The 20080-nt window shown below is 40.9% G+C and overlaps 1 protein-coding gene across 1 annotated transcript in view; it reads right to left on the bottom strand.

Moving 5' to 3' along the window:
* The window catches only part of LOC121673130 (tubby protein homolog), a gene marked incomplete at its 5' end in the record, with an annotated part of 34731 nt that continues 14651 nt past the window's right edge, over window positions 1-20080 (bottom strand). Inside the window, 6 exons of the mRNA XM_042046200.1 lie at window positions 1-11834; window positions 12248-12419; window positions 12779-12877; window positions 17859-17973; window positions 18973-19085; window positions 19664-19855. Coding sequence (XP_041902134.1) covers window positions 11701-11834; window positions 12248-12419; window positions 12779-12877; window positions 17859-17973; window positions 18973-19085; window positions 19664-19855 — 825 coding nt within the window. The remainder of the gene's footprint in view (window positions 11835-12247; window positions 12420-12778; window positions 12878-17858; window positions 17974-18972; window positions 19086-19663; window positions 19856-20080) is intronic.

Genomic DNA, 20080 nt, shown 5'->3' with positions numbered 1-20080 from the left:
TTCTACTGTATAACATCGGTTTATTTAAGAAAGGCAAAGAGATGAATCAGAAGATGTTTACTGTGGGAATAAAAAGAATCTAATTAATCTGCTTTTTCATTTTCTAGGGACAGAAACATTAATGTAGCACATTTTCTACTTCTTGAAGCTTAAGTAAACAAGTCAGAAACAAAGGTTATTTTTCTTTACAGGCAGATACAGTCTCACCATATTCTAAAATGGGTATTTATTTCTACAGCTGCTCCCAAACACTGGATCTTTCAGGCTCTCGTTAGTTCGATGAAGACAGTGTGGGAAAGCACAAAATCAGCTCAGTGTCTACTAGGAACTCTCAGAAATGAACCACCCCAAGAGTATTTACTTTGTGAGATACTTCTAGAGGTGCAACAAATTACAAAACATCCTCCACAGATATTTTTTGTTTTGTTTCCCTGCTCTTGAGTATAAGACATTGTTCAAAAAGGAGAAACAAAAGCCCTGGTCTTGCGATTGTGGGGTAGAGATTGGCTTACTGCATGGATCAATCCCACTCAAAGGAAAAGCAGATGGCTCTCTGTACTAGGTACAGACACTTACATAGAAAGCATGAGAGAGAACAACTTTTCTTAATCTTTTCAACAGAAAAAAATCACTTATTCAGAATTATTTTAGAAGAGGTTTTAAATAACTGACTCTTTCAGAGATATTTTGCAATAATTAACACCAAGGCAAATTAATATCGTGGTTTATGCTGTCACTGTGAACAGAGGGGAAAGAAGATATCACCAATGGAGTTTTTTAAAGACTGTATCCATAGTTGTATCTGTGTTTGCACATCTAAACCTGGAAAATGTTGGGAAAGTCATAAATTAAACCCACCCCACCCTTAATACTGAGAATCCTGCTGGGCATATATGTATGTCCCCTTTAGGCTTTGCATACAACTGTCAGAGGACCTGATTTTCTTGTCACTGAGCACAGGGTTTTAATTTGAAATAAACTTAGTTTCAATCACCAGAAAAGATGTTTACATTTTTAAGATACTAAAAATTATTAAAGCTCCAATATTTGTGGTTTCATATGCGTTTTTCAGTAAGCCACTCTAAGAGGTTTGTTTCTTGCAGACCTTGTTTCTTAGAGAAACTCCCTGTATGATTTGCTAGTTCTTGTGCAGGTTCAGCTATCCCCTATTTCATCCCTTAAATCATGGGCAAGGTTTTGCTTTTCTAAATGCCCTGTGGAGTTGCAGTAATGACATCACTGAATTTGGCAGCACATTTAATGGAAAAGGTGAACCATTTTCATCAACAGATACTCTAGATCCCCCTTCGAGTGTCAGCAAGTCTTCTTGGGATGTGTGTAAGAGCAGACTTTGGCCTCCCTTCCAAATCCAGTTTTCTGAAGTGTTCATGCCAGCAGTGCCCATTTCTTGCAATCCAGCTAAGCCCACATTTAAACAAAGACAGACAAGAAGACATTTGGACTCTGGCACGGACACGCAAGCGGGGCATAAGGGAGACACAACAGACGTTAGAAAGACACATTTGTTACACCACAGGCTTGGGATTAGGCCTGATGTGGAAATAAATGGGTGAAAACAACATAATGGAGAAATCTGTGCAGAAATGGAGCAGTTTAGATGAGAAACAAATGGTGTGGGCAGAGTTCTTACCGATATAACACAACATAATCAGTGGCCATCAGTCTATCACTGCACACTGAAATCCATGGCTCCCTCTAAGCAGTGCCAAGCAGTGTGCCCATTCTCTGGCAGGAAATCACCCTCCTGCCATTCCCAGCACATCCCCCTGCCGGGCCTGCTGCTGGACTTCCTCCACATCTGCAAATGGAGCTTGTTCGCACTCTGGGTTGCTTCTCTGCAACTGCACTCCTTGGATTCTGTGCTGCCTTTTTCTGGGCTCAGGGCTCAAAAGAGTGCAAGTACAACAAAAAGGTTATCTTCTTAAATGCAATGCGAACACAAGGAAAGTTCAAGGAACTTAAAGAGCCACAGGTCCCAGTTTTTGCCTTCAGGAGGAGCTCTTTCTTCAGGATTGGGAGAGCTGTAATTTAATGGCTTCGGTTCAGCATTTTCTGTGCTAAGCTTCCATGCACGTCTCTGCAGCCGTGTCCTCTGACTGGTGACAGACACACAAGGTAGGGGACAGCACACGGGGACAAACACGCACTGTGACAGAGCAGGGTGACAGCGAGCATGTGAGAGCTGCACTGCTCCATGACAAACCCGCTGTGTGTGCTTTTCTGACATGGTGGCTGCTTGCATGAATGCTAAGAGGGGCTCTCATCCTCCAGATCCAGGCAGATAGAAATGAAGAAGAAAAAGAGAAAGGAAGATTATTTTCTGAGAAACAAGCATACCCTCTGATGGGCCCTGTAAAATAAACCCAGCTCTACTGGCATCCTTTCACACTCTTAGAGTCAAGCTGTGCTACGCTAGTAAAGCATCCTGGCAGCCACAAAATCCCAAGTACAAAGCACACTGTTGTTAGGAAGCTTAAATTCATCATACAGGTGGTAATAAATCAGAGACTGCTGAAAACTACTGCAGTAGGAAAACAGGACTTGGGAAGCGTGGGCTCTACTGTGCAGGTGCTGAGCTTTGATGTACAGTTCAAGAAGCCAAGAAATGTGGCACACTTCCTAAGTGCCACCCTGAGAGTGCAGAGGGGTGAAACCCTTTACATGTGTTCACCAGGGTCTTGCTCAGAAACCTGTTCAGCACTTTAAAATTCCCCAACAACCTTGAACTGCCCAACTTGATAAATACCCAGGTGGAGGATTATGCAATCAGAATTGAAGGCCACCCTACTTCGAAATGAGAACATATACACAGGGATTTAACACACTTTAATTCACAGATACTGAATTTATAGAGCTTTCACTAACTTAGTGTTCTGGGGTGTCCCCATATAGAAAAACCTGCACATGTTTGAAAGAAGAGGAGGTGGGGGGAAAAAAGATTAGGGAGCTTAATGCAAAACAAGGAATTGCAGTAACACAGATTACCAAGAAGCTGAAAAGCAGCTACCACCTGCAAGAAAGCATTTGAAGTGATACCAAATGGGAATTCAATCTCATGGACTTGTGAAGTGTAGCCCAAAAGACAGAATAACCGGTGCTTTTGAAAACAGGAGTTTGGAGGTTTTTTGGACAGAAAAGAAAACCAACAAAAAACCTTGTCATGGTGTCACTGAATTCAGTAACTCTTGAGAATTCATCAGTTAGAGCTATATCCCACAATCAGCTTTTTGAGATGACACTGTTACAAATCTTTAAGAGTACACATCACTGCTGCAGCCCTACTTTAAACCAGAAGTTAGAATTAACAGTACACAGAACTTCTATCTTTTCAGCCTACATTGTAAAACATTGAATCCCCAAGTAAATACAGTTAGGAATGAAATAGAACCTCACTAGTTCTTTTCACTTAGGAAAACTCAGTGGGCTTGATTTAAATATTTTGCTGAGCAACTTTTCAGTTCCTGACACTTGCTCAGCATTCTCGTGTTTGTTTGGGGTCTTTCTCATGAATGAATTTGCATGAAACTCCATTTCAGTGCAACTCCATAGCCTGATGAGAACTCTGTAGTTACATGGTTTGGTTTTCCAGTATTCTAAAGTGAAACAGTTTCGTCTTCAGGATGGAGTTCAAAACGGAGACCCTCTGTCTCCTCATGCTCACCCATGGCAACAGCTGGAACAATAAGGAATAATAACATTCCTGGCTGGCAAAGAAAGCCTTCTGCTAATCCAGGCATACAGCACTAAGTGTCAGCAATTTTGTCTAGAAAGCCCGTTTTTTTCTTAGATGAAAAGTTTATATTTTTAGCATCAAATACCAAATCTCCATGTGTAAGGCAGCAGGAAATGAGACAGAGACTTTACTAGAAAACACTGCTCTACTTGTGTTTAGCACTGGAAGTCCTGCCCTTCAGAAAGAAATGTAGTGGTGCACAAGCCAGCAGCATCATAAGGCAAAACCCATTATTACTATATAATATGCTGAGATATATATATATGTGTGTGTATATATATATATATATTTTAATAGCTATGTTATGTTTTTCCAGCAGGACTGTGAAGCTCTGCTCATACGACAACTGAGGAAATTGCTGGAAACAGCAGCTGCCTCTCAACTAGGCCAACTTGGTACACCTCTAACTACTTCAAAGACCATTTTATTTGAGCTTAAACCACATCTTTGAAAACGGTTTTAAAACAGCGAAAAAATGCTGTAATGTTTAAAGACACATCAGGATCAACACAGTTCTAATTCTAGAAGGACGGGACATTTTCCCTAGGGAAGAGAGCAGGATGGTAATAATTGGGTTATCTTCTGCTAGCCCAGACTGGATGAAGACCTCCTGCTATGAGGTGCCAGGGCTCATAAACTTGTTTGAACACTGAACTTTAGAGGCTGGACTTGGTGATCTTGGAAGTCTTTTCCAGCCCTACTGATTCCATGAGCACTGCCCAGAGCCCACCCAGCACACTCTGGTTTTGTGTACTGGTGAGATTTTCTGCACTGGCAAAATAAGTGATCTCAGGATGTAATTTTCCAGCACATCAAGACTAAATGTCAAGATTACACTTACCTAGATAGTAGGCCTTAAAAGACAAATTAAAATTCAAGGGGAGTGAAAATATTCCTGCTGTTACTTGATAAGTCAACATAGGAAAGGTACACGATTTCTTACATGATGTTCAAGAGTGCCTAAGAGAATTAGGAAGTGCACTCTTGCCAGGACTTTGGAATTCTCCTCACTTGGTGTGTCCTCATCACACTGACAGATTGCTGCAGTCACAGTCTGGCAGCCTGCATGGAGCTGCAGGATCAGAAGCTTACTAAAGCTTACTAAAATCTCCTAAATGCAAGCTCAAGCTTCAAACTAAGCTTAAGGAAAGAAAATTTTGAACAAATAATCCCCTTGCAATTTCATCCAAACTGTAAGCATTAAACTTAGCTAGATTTTAATGTTAAAATTTATAAAAATGTTTATAAATTACATTCTGTTACTTTTAGAGAGTTCACTTCATAAATTACTGACACTTCTAATGGCATTGTGCCAACTGGGACAGCCTCAGTAAGGAGCCAGAGATACCGGGTGAAATGTGAGAAACACTGTAAACATCCCAGCTCAGTATAAAGGTAGTCATAAATCATGAGGCTCAGTGTTTTGAAAATCAGATGTGCATGACAAAGTGGGCAGTAACAAATTTTGAACAACTGAGTCACATCCAAGGGAAAGAAAAAAACAACAAAAAATACAAAAAGGCAATTTGCAGCACAATTGCCAGGTGTCTCAGTCTGCTACATAAAAGCATAAATAGGTGGTTGCATTAACTGAACCTCTGCAATGTGTTCAGGAATAATAGTTTTAAAACAACTGAGGCTGCAAAGTAAAACACAACCAACAACACATCACTGTCAGAAGGAAAAGCATATCAGATGGTTTGTCCTTGCTAGTTTTTCTGCACTTTTAGTAACCAAAAATAACACAAAGTAAAAAAATTGAAGCCTCAGTGGAATCACTGACAAGATTTCCATAGAATTCAACAGCATCAAGATTTTATCCTAAGGGACTGGTTAGTGACGTGGTTTCTACAGAGGTGGCAGAAAACTTCATCTTTTGTTTGGTTCAGGGAGCACTAAATTGGGTTCTGAGCACGGCAGCACCACCTGGCATCCACCAGCCTCGAAGCACTGCTGGCAATCCTCTCAGCAAACAGAGATGGACACAGCCAGGCCAAAAACCGCGAGTTCCGTTCAACTCGTTGTAACAGAGGCACAAAGATTTGCACAAAGTCAGACACTCAGCTGGGATCAAAGCCCAGGTGACCTGATCCCTGGGCCTATGTTGAATCAGCCTAGAGGCCTGTGTTGATTTTAACACAGAGTTTGACTCTTTGGGACTTTTTTGCCTGTACCCAAGCACAGAATAGATCATGAGTATTCAAGGTACCTGTGAGGTTCTGACTCTCAAGTAGGACTTTGTTACACTTCACGTGCTTAACAAGCTTTTGTCAGAGTAATTTTCAAACTGCCATCACAGACTGAAACAAAACCATGATAAGCTTCCAGTGTTATTGTATAATCCAATTATGATGTGAGAAGGAAAGGTTTTTTCTCAAAAATGTAAGCATCATTTTTCTGAACAGTGTCCTCTTCCTAGAGCCATTTAGCAAACCAGAGCACTGGTTCCATTAAAGAGTTTCTGGAAAGCCAGTTAATTCAAGTCTTCTCAGTGAAGGTATAGATAAACATACCCTTACTGAAAAAGGGGAATCGAAAATGTATAGGCAGCTAAATAAAATACAACATACAAAATAAGTTTTAATGCATTTTCATCCAATATACAGGCATTTGTGAGTATCAGCTACTGAGCTACAGTTCATAGCAAAACACCAAAGCATTGAGATAGTTGTGCAAATTCTTTTCTTAGTTCCTTGGCGAGCAACAAAAGGAAATGAAAAATATCTACACAATTAATTTCGAGCACTTACAGAGCAGAACCCTGGAAGGTACTTTTTGTACATGAGGAATGACAGGAACCTGATTTCATTAAGTAGCACGTACAAGAGAAGCCTGCACCTACAGTTAGATTAACTCTACTGCAAGATTTATAGGTATAAAACTACTTTATTCTAGTCATCCAAATGAGGCCTTTTGAGAAATCTGAGTCATCAGCCCATAATTCTAATAAAGGTGACTGCTGTGCTGTCCTTAATTGCCAAGCAAAGATATCTGATTGGTGAGCACAGGCTTCTGTAAAACCAGGAAAAGTCTCACAAATGATGTTTTAGGAGAGCAATGAGATAATATGGGGCAAAGAGTTAGACTGCCACAGGATCAACCCCAAAATCTTCCCTCTGACACCTGCAACACATTAGGAGAAACCTTCTCTGCCCAGAACACCAGGCAACCCCCTCTCTTGTCCTAGTACAATAAACAAAGACAAAACATTCTGATACTGGTCTAGACTCATCATCCCTTCAGGGCAAAAACTCTTGTTTCCCCATCCTTGTTTTATCCTTATGTGAGATCACAAATTAATTGATAATAAAATTTATAAAAAGCTATGATACAAGAACTAGGAATGGTTTTCCATAGTAAGGACAGGATTGATTTTCTGATTTTTTAATGGGCATCACCCATTAGGGTAGGGTAAGATTTTTATAGCAGAAAAGTAGGTCTAGTGCCCAATACTTTTAGAGACCTCACTGGTGTCTCTGCTTGTTTAAAGGCCCTCCTTTGTTCATCACAAGGGAGCAAAACCTCAGAAAGTTTGAATTGATGGCATTGGTTCACCATGACCGATAAAACTCTGTGGTGTCATTTGACTCCACAATGATATTTTTCAATTGTGCAGCCACCAGATTTCATTACAGAGCCCTTTTCACTCCAGCTCCTTCAGGGCTAGGGCCTCATGAGGACAGCCAGCTGGGAACTCCAGCACTATTGTAAGGCAGCTTGAATAGCAAGAGATTTGCCCAGTAATTATTACAAAACCATTCTCACTGATTTCTTAACAGCAGAATTTCTAACAGGAGCCTGTGACATAAGTATTTTATGTGCCATATATTATCCTACAAAAGGAGCAGAGTGATGCCTAGCTTCTAAAATATAAACTGTTTTAGGCCACCAACACACTTCAGCTCACAAAATCACTTTCAACCTTTAGGAAAAAAAAAAGGAAAAATAAGGCAGCACTACAAAGGGAATCTAACAGCCTGCCTCCAGGCTTGTGGACAGCTCTGCTCATTGATTTGCAACCAATGGTTTGGAAACTGAATGTTTACTGAGAAAAATTCTGATTATATTTTAGGCAAGCTTTTTTATCTGCTACCTTTTAATGTGTTAATTTACTCTACTGAAAAGCCAAAGGGCCAAATCCACCCCTCTGATAAGGCTTCTATTGTAGGAGCATCACTGAATGTGCACCAAAGGCATTATTCATCTGTGGAGAGATCACTGAGCAATATTGTCAAACACTTCTGAGTTGTACATCCTTGAAGAGCAGATAAAGGAATTGTGAAGAGAATGAGAAGGAACAGAACATCAGAGATGAAGAAAATTAGATAAAGGGCCAGGAAGAAACTGTTTGATGTAAGCAGAGTGACAAGTTAGATTAAGAACTCTCATTAAAGCATGCAGTATTTGCCCATAAGCAATTCAGGCAAGGAATTTGTTTACAACTCTGCCAAAATCAACAGCAGATGCAAAGAATCATCAATATTGGGATTTTAAATAACACTAAATCTACTGTATCCAAACACTCACTAAGACTGTGTGAAGGAAATACACAGCTCAGGGCCATTCTGTTCTTTGTCACACTGAGTAAACAAGGTTATGCCCTGTTGCACACTGAATGCAGGCCCAGCAGAAGTTACTAAGAGGAGTGTACCATTAACTACTCCTTGGTTACTTTAGCGTGCACATGTCTCTGAAATACCTACTGGTACCAAGATTTTATTACTGGTGTGGAAGAAAATGTAAATTTGTGAGGAAAATGTAATTTCATTTAGACTGTATGCTGAGACAGAACCTGGTTTGACCAAGGTTAACCTTACCAAGTTAGGAGAATAAAATTTAGAGATGTGCTGGAAAACTTGTGGTATCACCTTGCATGTGACCTTCACCAGAAAATATCCAGCAAAAATTATCCATCAGAAATTATATAGATTCGAAACTAATCTTTGAAACTGCTTCCACAGCAGAAGGTGAAGGCCAAGTGAATCAAACCCAGTACCTGGCTCGACTATAGTGAGGAGTTAGGGTTTTGGCACAGGCCATTAGGAACAAATCCTACTCTAACTGAACCAGATTTAATGAGAGTTCCCCATTCCTTAGTCCCAGGTTAACATCCCCCTCTAGTGACCTCAATTTATTGTGGGGAGTTTTTCCCTCAGCTGCTCATTGGCTGATGGCCCTGTACGATTCTGTTAAGATGATGGGAATTTGAGTCACCACTTTCCTCCTGGCATGGTTACAGGTTTAAAAAAACACTGGCTGGGAAGAACATGCAGTGAGAGTGAAGTTACACAATGTGCTGGCAGCAAAACTGTCCCAAGAAGCTGAACTCGCAGCCCTCCCCCAGCCCCTCATTCTCCCCCTTGTGCAGGAGTTCACTGCACATGAGTTTCCTTTCGTGCCAATTCCCAGGGGGGTGGTCATGATCTGAGTCAGACCATTGTTATGATCTGGGTTAAAAATAGCCCTTCCTAACCCAACTCCACCACCAAAGCCAGCAGATTGTGTATTTGCACCACGAGACACTGGGTTCCTTTGACACAGTGTTGTGCGCGGACAGAGGCAGAAATCTGTGTCAGGTGCCGCTTTCTCAGGCGCTAGAGTGAGCGTGTGACTGGCAAGGCACAGAATTCAAGCCATGCAGATCCAACCATTCCCATGCTGCAGAGTTCTTGAAATCCACCTCACACCTGAATACCAGCAATGGGAATCCCTGACTGGTTTTGCAGTAGTCCGAACAAGAAACTCTGGTGGTCACTGGAGCTAGTTTTTAAAGGCTGACGTGAGGTAAGCGAACGCCTAAGGGCCTTCTGTGTTAAATCCAAAGTGAGATGACAGATGGGGATGTGAAATTGTGGGAAACCACCAGCTACAGAGAAAAACAAAGCACCCATGTGCAAAGCCAAAGTATGGCCCTGCAGCTCATGACTCAGCATTTTGATCATTTATTGAGGGAACTGATCCTCATTCCTTTCAAACAAAAGCTGTTTTTCCATTTTATACCATTGCATGGAAAGGATTCTTGCAAAAAGATTGTGGAGGGAAAAAAAAGACAGAGCTTTCTGTTAATTAAAGATAATATTTGACAAGCTGAGTATATCAAGAAAGCACTGTTTAAAGCCAGCAGACTTTCTTCCCATAGATTGTTTAAAAGATTAGAAAAAATGCTGGCAATTATTTATTTTCACCTCTTATCTGAAATTTCTTTGTCTGTATACTGGGAAGGAGAGCTGAAGGCGAAGGTGAAGAGAGCATATTTCTTTTGTTAGTTGAAATGATACAGTCCAAATGGCACAACCTTAAGGAGAGCTTTATGGCCTGTCCCCTGCAGTCAAAAAGGGTCTGTCAGCTATGAGACAATCAGACTTGATCTCATTTTTGCATTGCATAATCTCTGTGCAGTGCAAGAGTTTATAAGGACTAAAAAGGAGGGCCTGAATACACACAGTATAAAACACAGCTACTACTTCGCTCACATTTCAACACCCTTCTGGTGAACATATAAATTCTATTACTCTGTGTGCCATTTTGGACAACGTGGTACAGAACAATGGCAGCAAGACCATTATTTTTAAAGGTGTTTTACAATGTGCTTTCGAGTTGCAGCTCCTGGCTTTTGAGATGTTCAGGAGAGAAGATAATAACGGCTTGTTCTTTGCTTGTGTTTTGTTTTGAAATGGTATTTGTTTATATATTCCAGATAAATCAGAAAAAAGGAAACACAAAATCTGCACTATTTTAAGCTATTCTGTGTCCTACCAGTGTCTCATTTGTATGCAGCATACACTAGATTTGCCTAGAAGGATTTAGCTCAGTAGCTGGCACGTTTACATCAGAGAACAACATACAGAGTTTCAATCAATTTCAAGCATTCTTACAATGGGAAATAAATATGAAAAGTGGTTGTTGCCCAAAGTTCAAAAAATGCAATCGACAAATTGTAAAAGCTCAAAAGGCCAGACAAATTTAATAAAATATTTCCATTTACCTTCCTCAGCTTTACACAGCCTGTTCAAAATAATAAGATTCTCTGCAGAATGCCTTTATCCAACTGTTTATATCACTTCATACAAAATATGTGTTTGAATTACCACAGCAATACAAGGATATAAATTCCCAGCCCACGAAATGCCAAATTCAACATAAGCTATGCTTTCTTGGCATCTAGATGTTTTCCTTTTCCCTTTCTGTACTGCAAATACATTTCCACTTGAAACAAATTAAAAAGCATGTAGGTGTTAAAACATAATGACAGCTTAGAATTCAAGTGACTTGTGCAACATTATTTTGTGCTTTCTACTTCTCCATTTCCTCCTACTGCAATTAAAATTCATCATGCCCTACTACATGTACATGTACTACAATGCATCAAGTTCAGTCCAGTAGAGGTTTTCAACCTTCAGACACGGCTTTATACTACATGAGATCCTTGCACAATCAAAAAAAAAAAAAAAAAGTGCATCTTTTTTCCTCATCTTTCTCTTATGCTGGATGATGTGAAGCTCTGATTAGTTGATGCAGGAATGCAACCTTGAGGTACGATTGCAGCCTCGGAATGATTCTTAAATGTAAAAAGAAACTTTTGGAGCGCTCACGCCCTTTCTGGATTTTAAAAAAAAGACACCACTGTCATGGTGCTACTGGAGCCACGGTACAGTACATCATGGCACACATCCATAACATAGCCAGGGACATGAGAGACAACTCCTATTTACAAAAACTTGATGTCACTTCCAGAAAAATATGACAGGAAAAAAAAAGGAAAATATAATTTCCTGAATGTCCTGAATTTTTAGAAGATTCCTTTTACTTTCTCTTCAGCAGCAGAGTGGTCCTCCACAACTGCATTTTTCCCTGACCTTTTTAGTATGGACCATAAGCGACACCAGCAGGAATTGGGGATCATATGGCAAACTGCTTCCTTCGAGAGGATGCTCACCCACGCCCCTTTACTCACAAGCCAGCTTGCTGTCAAAACTGGAAAGGGCAATGGCAAAGGCTTGTAGTGCACACATTGGGTAGTTGTAGTCCATGGTGAACACGTCCTCAGCCACGCGGCCAAACTGCATCACGATATAGTCAGCTGCAAGAGAGGTCAGACACGGCAAAAAGCGTTACTGCTGTTTGCAGGCCTCACTAAATAATCTTCATCCAGCACTACCCTCTGTCCCAGATCAACAGAATACCAACCAAACATGCTCACTCATCACACTTCACAGCACTTATTCATGCAGGTGGGTGTGCTGATAGCAGGGCGAGAAGCAAGGATAGCTTGAGTGATAAAGGGTTGCAAGACTTGTTACTGTCAAAAAAAGTGACGTATATAAAAAGTACTTTTTGCAAGCACAGAGAGAAGATGGCTTCTGTATAGAATGTTGAAGGCTCTTATACAGATCTCAATTAAACCTGCTCAGGTGACAACTGCCAGGGAAGATCCCTCCCATGCTGTGCACGCAGTGCTGTTCCGACACCTTACAGACAGAGAGCTCTACTTACGATCATTATCATGGATAATTTGGAAGTTCTTCACCGAGGCCTGTGTGACTCGACCATGGAAATTCAGAACATAGGACTGGGTGTCATCATTCCAGACTGGCGTTTTGTTGTGCAGCTCAATGACACTCTCTGTATTTTTGTTCTGCCACCTTGCAAGAAGCGTCTCGTGTTCCTGCACACACCACAGATACACACTTCAGTTTAACATGCTCATGTGACAAAAAATACATTAACAGGGAAGAAAAAATTCATCAGTCCTGGCCCAAAGACTAAACTCTTATCCTTAACCCTCAAAACAGCTTCAATGAATGAAACTGAGAACTCTGAAGATCTAAATGCAAATGTGCATTTAAGCCTTTTCCACAGAAACGTCAGCTGTATCTTTTGTTATCAAAATACTTTATTTGTAGTGCTTTTGTGAGTCACAGCAGTAGTCACAGATCCCATTGTTCTGTAATTGTTCAAATACCATTTTATTAACCTCTAGAAGAATTCAAGTAATTTTTAGTGTTGGCTGCCAGTATGACTTACATTTCGTGGTCTGATGGAAACTCTTTCATGATCCATATTCATTCCCGGTATGATCACACTCATTTTACGAGGTCCTTTAAACCCCAGGACATTTGTTTCCTAAAAATGTTTAGAAAAGATTTCGTCATGTTTATTTTTAAAGTTAATTTCTTCAACAGAAAGACACAGTGGCAGCCCAGGGAAGTTATTTGTTAGTCAACTCAAAAAACATCTTGAAACTCCCACCTCCACTGGCACTGCCAAACCTTCTAGCTTTGTCTTAGAAGCTCCGACAACAGGAAAAATGAAAATAGAGAGGTTTCCAAAAACACTCCTAGCACTGGCTGCCAGCAACCTTAATATAATTTTTTTTTTTTTAATCCCTTTGTTAAAAAAGGATATGAATTAACCAGATTGCTTGGCTACTGCTAGATCCCAAAATAAAGTAGCTGCAATTTAAAAATCATAAAATGCAGACACACATTTTGATGCGAGACAAAATTAAATATATGGGACCAGCTCCATTTATTCCAGAGCCAGCAGAAAAGCAAACAAAATGCTAGTCAGAGCATCTGTTAGCAATGCTGTGGTTTTCAAAGTCTTCAGGTATGTTATGCTTAGAGATGACCACGGTAAAAAAACAAACACATTAGCACGAGGGCAAATTTTCTAGCTATGAAGACAGGGAAAGTAAAGACATCACATGGGCAGCAAAAATAAATCCATGCAAAATACAAGTTCTTCCATTAAACATGGTTTGACACTTTTCTGACCAGCTTTTCACAAAAGCACTCCAGCACTGCACTGTCCCCTCAAAACACAGCCATTAAAACCTAAACCAGCCTAAAGCCTTATTTTCGCCTGACACTTTTTTTCTCCCACAGAAGCAACCAGGGCCAAATATTTCAGTAAATTATCACCTGCTTTGGAACCAGAAAAGGTGAAGAGCAGTATTTTCCAGTAAAACCTGATTTTAGCATTAACTCCAGTAAGTGAAACAGTGACATCTCAAGGTCCATCTCCTCATGTTTTGTGATAGCTTTTTTCAGTCGCATGCATTTTTTTCCCATTTACCATTTCGAAATGAAGAGCTTTGGATATGCACTAAGGAATCTCAGGAAGAACATCTCCCATTGTTCCCAGCAACATACCACAAGATGCCAAGAACCCCTGGCTCCAGCTGGTGCAGCTTTACCACTGGGACATTTAAAAGTGATATATTCAGTTGTCTCTGCATTTATATTTTTAATTAAAGTGTCCTGCTTTTATGGAACACTAAAGTTATTAAAACATCTCTACTTTTGCAAGCAAAAATCCACGCATCTCAACTCACTGGAAACATCTGAAAATACCCACCTAAAATACCTACAGCTTTGCCACCATCAGACCTTTGAAATAACTTTGCCTGTTCCAGCAAACCATCTGGAGATATTCCACAACTCATTAAAGATTTGCATGCATGCAAGAGAAATTCTACTGGAGTATTTTACTGCATGCTCCTGAAGCAATCCAGGCATATTCACATATCTTCCTCACTCTCCATATTAATGGGAAGATTCTGTCTCTTTTCTGAATCATTTATGTCCTGTCATTTGGCAGAGTAAAACATGTTATCAGTTCAGTTGGTTCTGCATCATGCTAAGATGAAAACTGATTTGACTGCCAGCAGATTTTATAAGTAGGAGAGACTCAGCACAGCAGAGGACAAGTTCTAAGAAAAGATTCATGCTTATGCTTATTTTCCACTAAGTACTGACAATTTTGGGCTTCTCTGCTATGCCTTACAAGTTATTCTTCCCTCAAGCTGCAGTTACGCTGTACATAATTAATTTAGATGCTGACTGGTTAAAGACATCGTTGAAGGTAAAATTAAATAATAGTGCTGAATCACTTCCCTCCCAACAAGCAGAGGTAAAAACAGGGCTATATTCTTTGGGTTTACTCAGAAAGGCTGAAATTGGTACTTCTGGCACATGATAAGAGAATGGTTACTAGCTGTACATTACCACCATCACCAATTATCACACACTGTGCTGGCAAATGCTACCCTTTTGCTAAACTCACAGTACCAGACTGAAATTACAGAAACATGGAATATGGGAGGAAAATTATTCAAATTACCTCACCTGCTGCCTCATTCCCTGCTTCTCTTTTATTTCCCTCCTCCACTGTTTTGTGTGTGGAAATTCAAGACTACAAAGGGCATTATTAGGGGAACATAAACCAAATTCTGATTTCACACCATTTTAACACCACTGTCAGTCTTGGTTTACACAGGAACACAAATGTTCTTCACTGGCAGAGCCCTATGGACTCAACCAGGACACCAATGATTTATATCAGCTCAGGACTTAGCCCAGTATTGCTCAGAAGCTGCACTCTCTGCCTTAGCCCGTCCAGTCAGCCTCACAGTAAACTGGGCTGCAAGAACACAGAGCCTCTCCCCAGGGCTGCCTTTAAAATCTTACACTCTTTCAAACAATTATGTAAGCATGTTGCTTTAGTGCCAATAGCTGCCATGATGAAAGCAGCAAGGTAAATATCCCAGCAGCTGCCAGGAGATTCACGATTTTATTACCCCAGTTTTCTTGCAGCCACTTCCCTTCCTGGGCTTGTTTCACACAGCTGTGCCTTGTCCTTAACATTTTCTGTAGAAACTACCATTCCAAGGAAGGCCCAAATCACAGAACCCACAACACTGGAGGAGCACAATGCAAGTGACTGAGGCCTGACTAGGAACACAGAGCCTCTTACTGTACTGAAACCTGAGTCACACCTCAGAGTATCCGCTGAGCTCCCTGCCTGCAATCTCATGCAAACTGAACTGTGAGATATGTGGATATAAAGGAATCCAGTACAGAAAACCCTGGCACCAGTGGCACAGTTACACCCCACTGCTCCTGGATAAATTTTGCCAACAATTCTGCAATCAGCCATTAGGTGCTGCTGCAGGTTTATTAATATGCTGGGCTGCCAACACAAGGGGAGTAAAAGCGGTCAACAGAACCTGAAAAAATTCTGTCCTTGTCTAACTCTGTTCCCACTGCTTGAAACACATCTTAAGGTGAGCTCCACAAAAAGAGTCCTCACCACATTTATCCCACAGTCAGCATCACCAGTTTCTGCCTGTTTAAATTAGACCTGCTGAGATGATTAAGCAGGTCATTCTCAGTAAGTTGGGTACAGCTTGATCTGCACACGGGTACTTGCTCAGATGAGCTGAGGGACAGTGAGAGGCATAGTGGCGCTTTCAAAGTATTGTTTTTATAGCTTTTACTGCAGGAGAAATCTCAAGGCAGGAATTAAAAGACTGCCTTAGGACAAGGGTGTTTGGGCTCTGCTCTTTCTGGCACTCTGCTCTGGTTCTGCTGAAGCCAGGAACAATAACCTCACTTCAGCAAACCTGGCTAGTTTGAAATGAAATACAATTCCAATTTCATTTTGTCCTCTGGCCACAGCACACCTGCAAGCTTGCTGCCTTTCTCCACTAGTACCAAAATATCAATGGAACAAGTAATTTTCTTAAACAAATGTACCAGTTTCAAACTGCTGATTACAAACAGACATGTAAAAGCAGCTTATCTCAGCCCCATTCTCCAAACAGTGGTCATGGTTTGGTTCTTTCCAACACTCATACTTCTAATTACCTCTACTGACCAAAAGAGCTTTTTATTTGGTATTGTTCACCATTCAAGTATCATTTGTTGTTGACTTAAGCAATGCCTGAATTTCTCAATATATAACTTCTTAAAAATTGGCTTTTGTTTTCTTTTTGCATTTCCAGTTTGCACCAGATTAGTTGCCTGGCTCCAGGGAATGCCATCCTATATAAACCAGTAAAACTACCTTTATTAACATGTACATTCTACTAGGTTCCTACTGAGACTTCAGTCAAATTGACATCAAATCCTGGAATCTCTTTTTAAATCCTGCTAGCTGGACTTTTGGAAATTCTCAGCATTTCAAATCTAGCAGAAAGGGAGGGATATGTATCTGGTCATCTGTCTGTCTCCAACCACAAACCATGTGCCTGAGTAACAGCACACGTGAACACACACACACTATTTACACTTTATCCACACTAGAACTGCATCCTAAGCAGCAGGAAGAGAACATGCTGGCAGCTAATACAGCTCTCCTTCAGAACTCCCAGCACTTTGCATGGAAAGGATGGCTCCTGCTTTCTTGTTCATGAAAACCTTCCAGATGCATTGCTCCCCACAGCCCAAAGCTGACCTTTCTGGGAATGCACTCTGTGCATACACAGGGTATGTGGTGGAACCCAACCTGACAGATTTCCAGGCATCCTTGATTAGAGCTGGGCAGGAACACTTCAGAAAAGTCATTCTTGGATATTTTTATCAGAAGTTGTTGATTTGTGAAACCAGACGACCGTCTGTAGCAGTGTACATACCAGTTCTAACTGGAAGGGTTTCTTGGGCTCAAATATTTCTGGACAGAAAGAACACTCTCACCAAAAATGTTACTCATCCAGCAATCACGAAACAACAGCAACTGTGTTTCAAGTCTTGATTGTCTGCATTGCTCCTGACAAATGCTACCTACCGTCCTGTCAGAGCCCAGTTGCTCTCATTCAAACGAATTTGGGATTTTGCTTGGGGTTTGCTTGGCTTTTTTGCTGGTAAAAAGGAGTTTTAGAGTTTTTATCCCAGTCTCTCAGCTCCTGCAGACCTAGCTGTCCAGCTACCTATTGTTTGGATCAGAGAGGCCTCCTCCAAAATGCCATAACAAACAATTGTATTTTAGTGCAGCAATGCCATGTGCACAACTCTTCCCAGTTCAGGAGGTTTCCTCAGGTGGTGCCTGCAAGCTGTGATCCCACCCCTTCCAGAGAGTTCTGTAAGAGCTCCAACACCTTCTTCTCACCAAAGGTGAGAACTGGGCAACCCTGTTCAGTGCACAGTGTTTTTCACCTCTCCTTTCCACTGAGTCTCCTGGTTTCTCTAGTGGAGATCAGCTGCTTGGTTACATCAAAGTCTGAATGCTGATTTACATAATCAGAAGTGAGAAGGCAATTCAGTGTGCTGCTTCAGACACTGAGCTGCCCTTCCTGCACGCTGTGCCTGTGAGCAGTACTTACGTAACAAATAGCAGCTAGCTCCTGACGCAGGGTACTCGCCTCCAGGCTGGATGTTGTTTTCATTGGATTTACTCCATTGTCATAAACTGTAAACTTCGTTCCCATAAGATTTGATCTACCAAAAAAATGGAAAATCCAATCACCATTTGTCAGTAATGCTGCCCCAGACAGCTATCCTTTACTGTACTGTGGTCCCAGAGGAAAGGCAAATATTGAGTACAGAGAGTTGTTATTTCTAATCCCAGCTACATGGCAATTCCTGGATGCAAGGCCAAACTGACAAAAATGTAAAGGTACAGTACAGAAGTGTATATTAAAGGTCCCTTATCATTATGCTGGAGACTTCTGATAACACCTTGCAAACTAGGAAATTCAAGAAAGCTGTAAGGAAACACTCGGGTGGGGTTATTTTGTTTGTCTGCTTGGTTTTTAAAATGCACTTACGCTCTACAAAACCATCTGCTCTCTTCCCTGACTACTAAACTCTGTTAGAATATAGAGAGTGACTTTTATAAAGCCATAACCGAGCTCAATCTTTCCTATTGCAATGGAAAGGAGTGCAAAATACAACACAGGCACAGGTGATCTGAACATACACCCAAAGGCTCCACGGAGGGATCAACAGCTGTAGGGTGCCTGTACGGCTGTACAGACCGGCTGTACGATGTGGGGACAAGCAGAAAAGGAGCACATGGTTCTGAAGTCATTCCACTACCTGTAAATAACTAACTTGGATCTTAAGAAAGAGGCAAAACCAAAGGGATTTGCAGACTGCGTAACAGTGCGTTCCAAAGTATTTATATCAATAGAGGCTAGACACAATGTACACATGCACTTCTGAAAATCCCATTAAGATAAGTAGTGCTGGTACACCCTTGAGAATCTGGCCTTTGAGCACTTAAGAATTTCAGTTCTGCTGACTTTTAATAAAATGTGATCCTGTAAGTACTCCAGACATTTTGAAAACAGGCCTTGGATACTGGTGATCTTTAAGACCACGATCACATGATGTAGTCAGGCCTCTAATTAAGAAGACATAGTAGCTTACAGGCTTCTTAATATTGAATAAACTTTACATTACATAAAGAAAATTCTTAGACTTATCAGTGTTTACCTCAGTTTTCCAATAAAACTCTCTCCACCCCGAGACAGGTCAGTTGGGTCTATAGAGATGAGGTAATTAGAGGTTTTACTCTTCTTTCGTTTCCTTCCAGCCAACAGAAACACCTAAGCAATGCAAAAAACCATATTCTAGAATGCTAAAGGGGTTAGCACACACCACTTCCTGCTTTGATAGAAGGCAACCATAAGCAATTTTTCTGTCTTCAAGCATCACTGGCAAAGTAACAGAAGATCTCCTGGGATTTAGCAAAACCAGGAAAAAAAAAAAACTGGTAAGGGAAAATGATTTCTCAACCACTCATTCCATTATTTATGGTTTAAATAATTAAATCTGATCTATTTTGTTAAATGTTTCATTCTAACTCGCTCTGGCTCTTCCAGCTGAATTGAAAGTAGATGCTTTTCAGGCCACAGAATGCAGAGAGCCCCAACTGCTGACAGTCACATAAAGGTGCCATGCATGGATTATTTAAGGCCAAAGATTGAACAGATGAAGAAAGGCACTGGAAGAAAGTGATACTGTTGTTTGGCTTTGGGAAGACTGTATCGTAAATCTAGTGAAAGCAAAAATATATTTAAAATACAACATTACATTTTCTTTGTAAGACTCCTTCAGATCTTTATTATTTTTTTTTTTTTAATATTCAGATGCAACTGGTATGCCATTCAAGTTATTTTATGACCTTTTTACCATGCTCCCTTTCCAAGTGGAGGTAATAAGTAGGGTACATCCCTCGGTCCATTCCCTTCTTGTCTCTTGTGATCCTGCACTTGACAGTGACCCCCTGTGGAGCAGGTCTGACAGCAAACTCCTCCAGGTCATCCACATCTATGAGAGGCTCATTTGTGGAAGGACTGGGGGCTGAGGCCACTTCCTAAAACAATAAGCAAAATTCAGGGGTTTTAACTTCAATTTACGAGGTTATAAGCAAAAAGTAACGGCATTTGATAGAAGCTGCACTTTAAAAAGAAATCAAACCAAAGGACGTATTTCCTTGCTGATGCTCCGTGTACAGACCCACGTGGCAGAGCAGAACAGGGGGGCTGCACAGACAGAAGGCTGTACAGTGGTTACAGAGCAAACCCTGGCTCACACCTTC

This window comes from Corvus kubaryi, unplaced genomic scaffold, assembly GCF_017639235.1.
Source record: "Corvus kubaryi isolate FWS band 111438036 unplaced genomic scaffold, C.kubaryi_AGA036_p1.0 65228, whole genome shotgun sequence".
NCBI lineage: Eukaryota > Metazoa > Chordata > Aves > Passeriformes > Corvidae > Corvus > Corvus kubaryi.
Note: the sequence above shows the minus strand (reverse complement) of the source record. Positions and strands in the feature narration are given on the sequence as shown.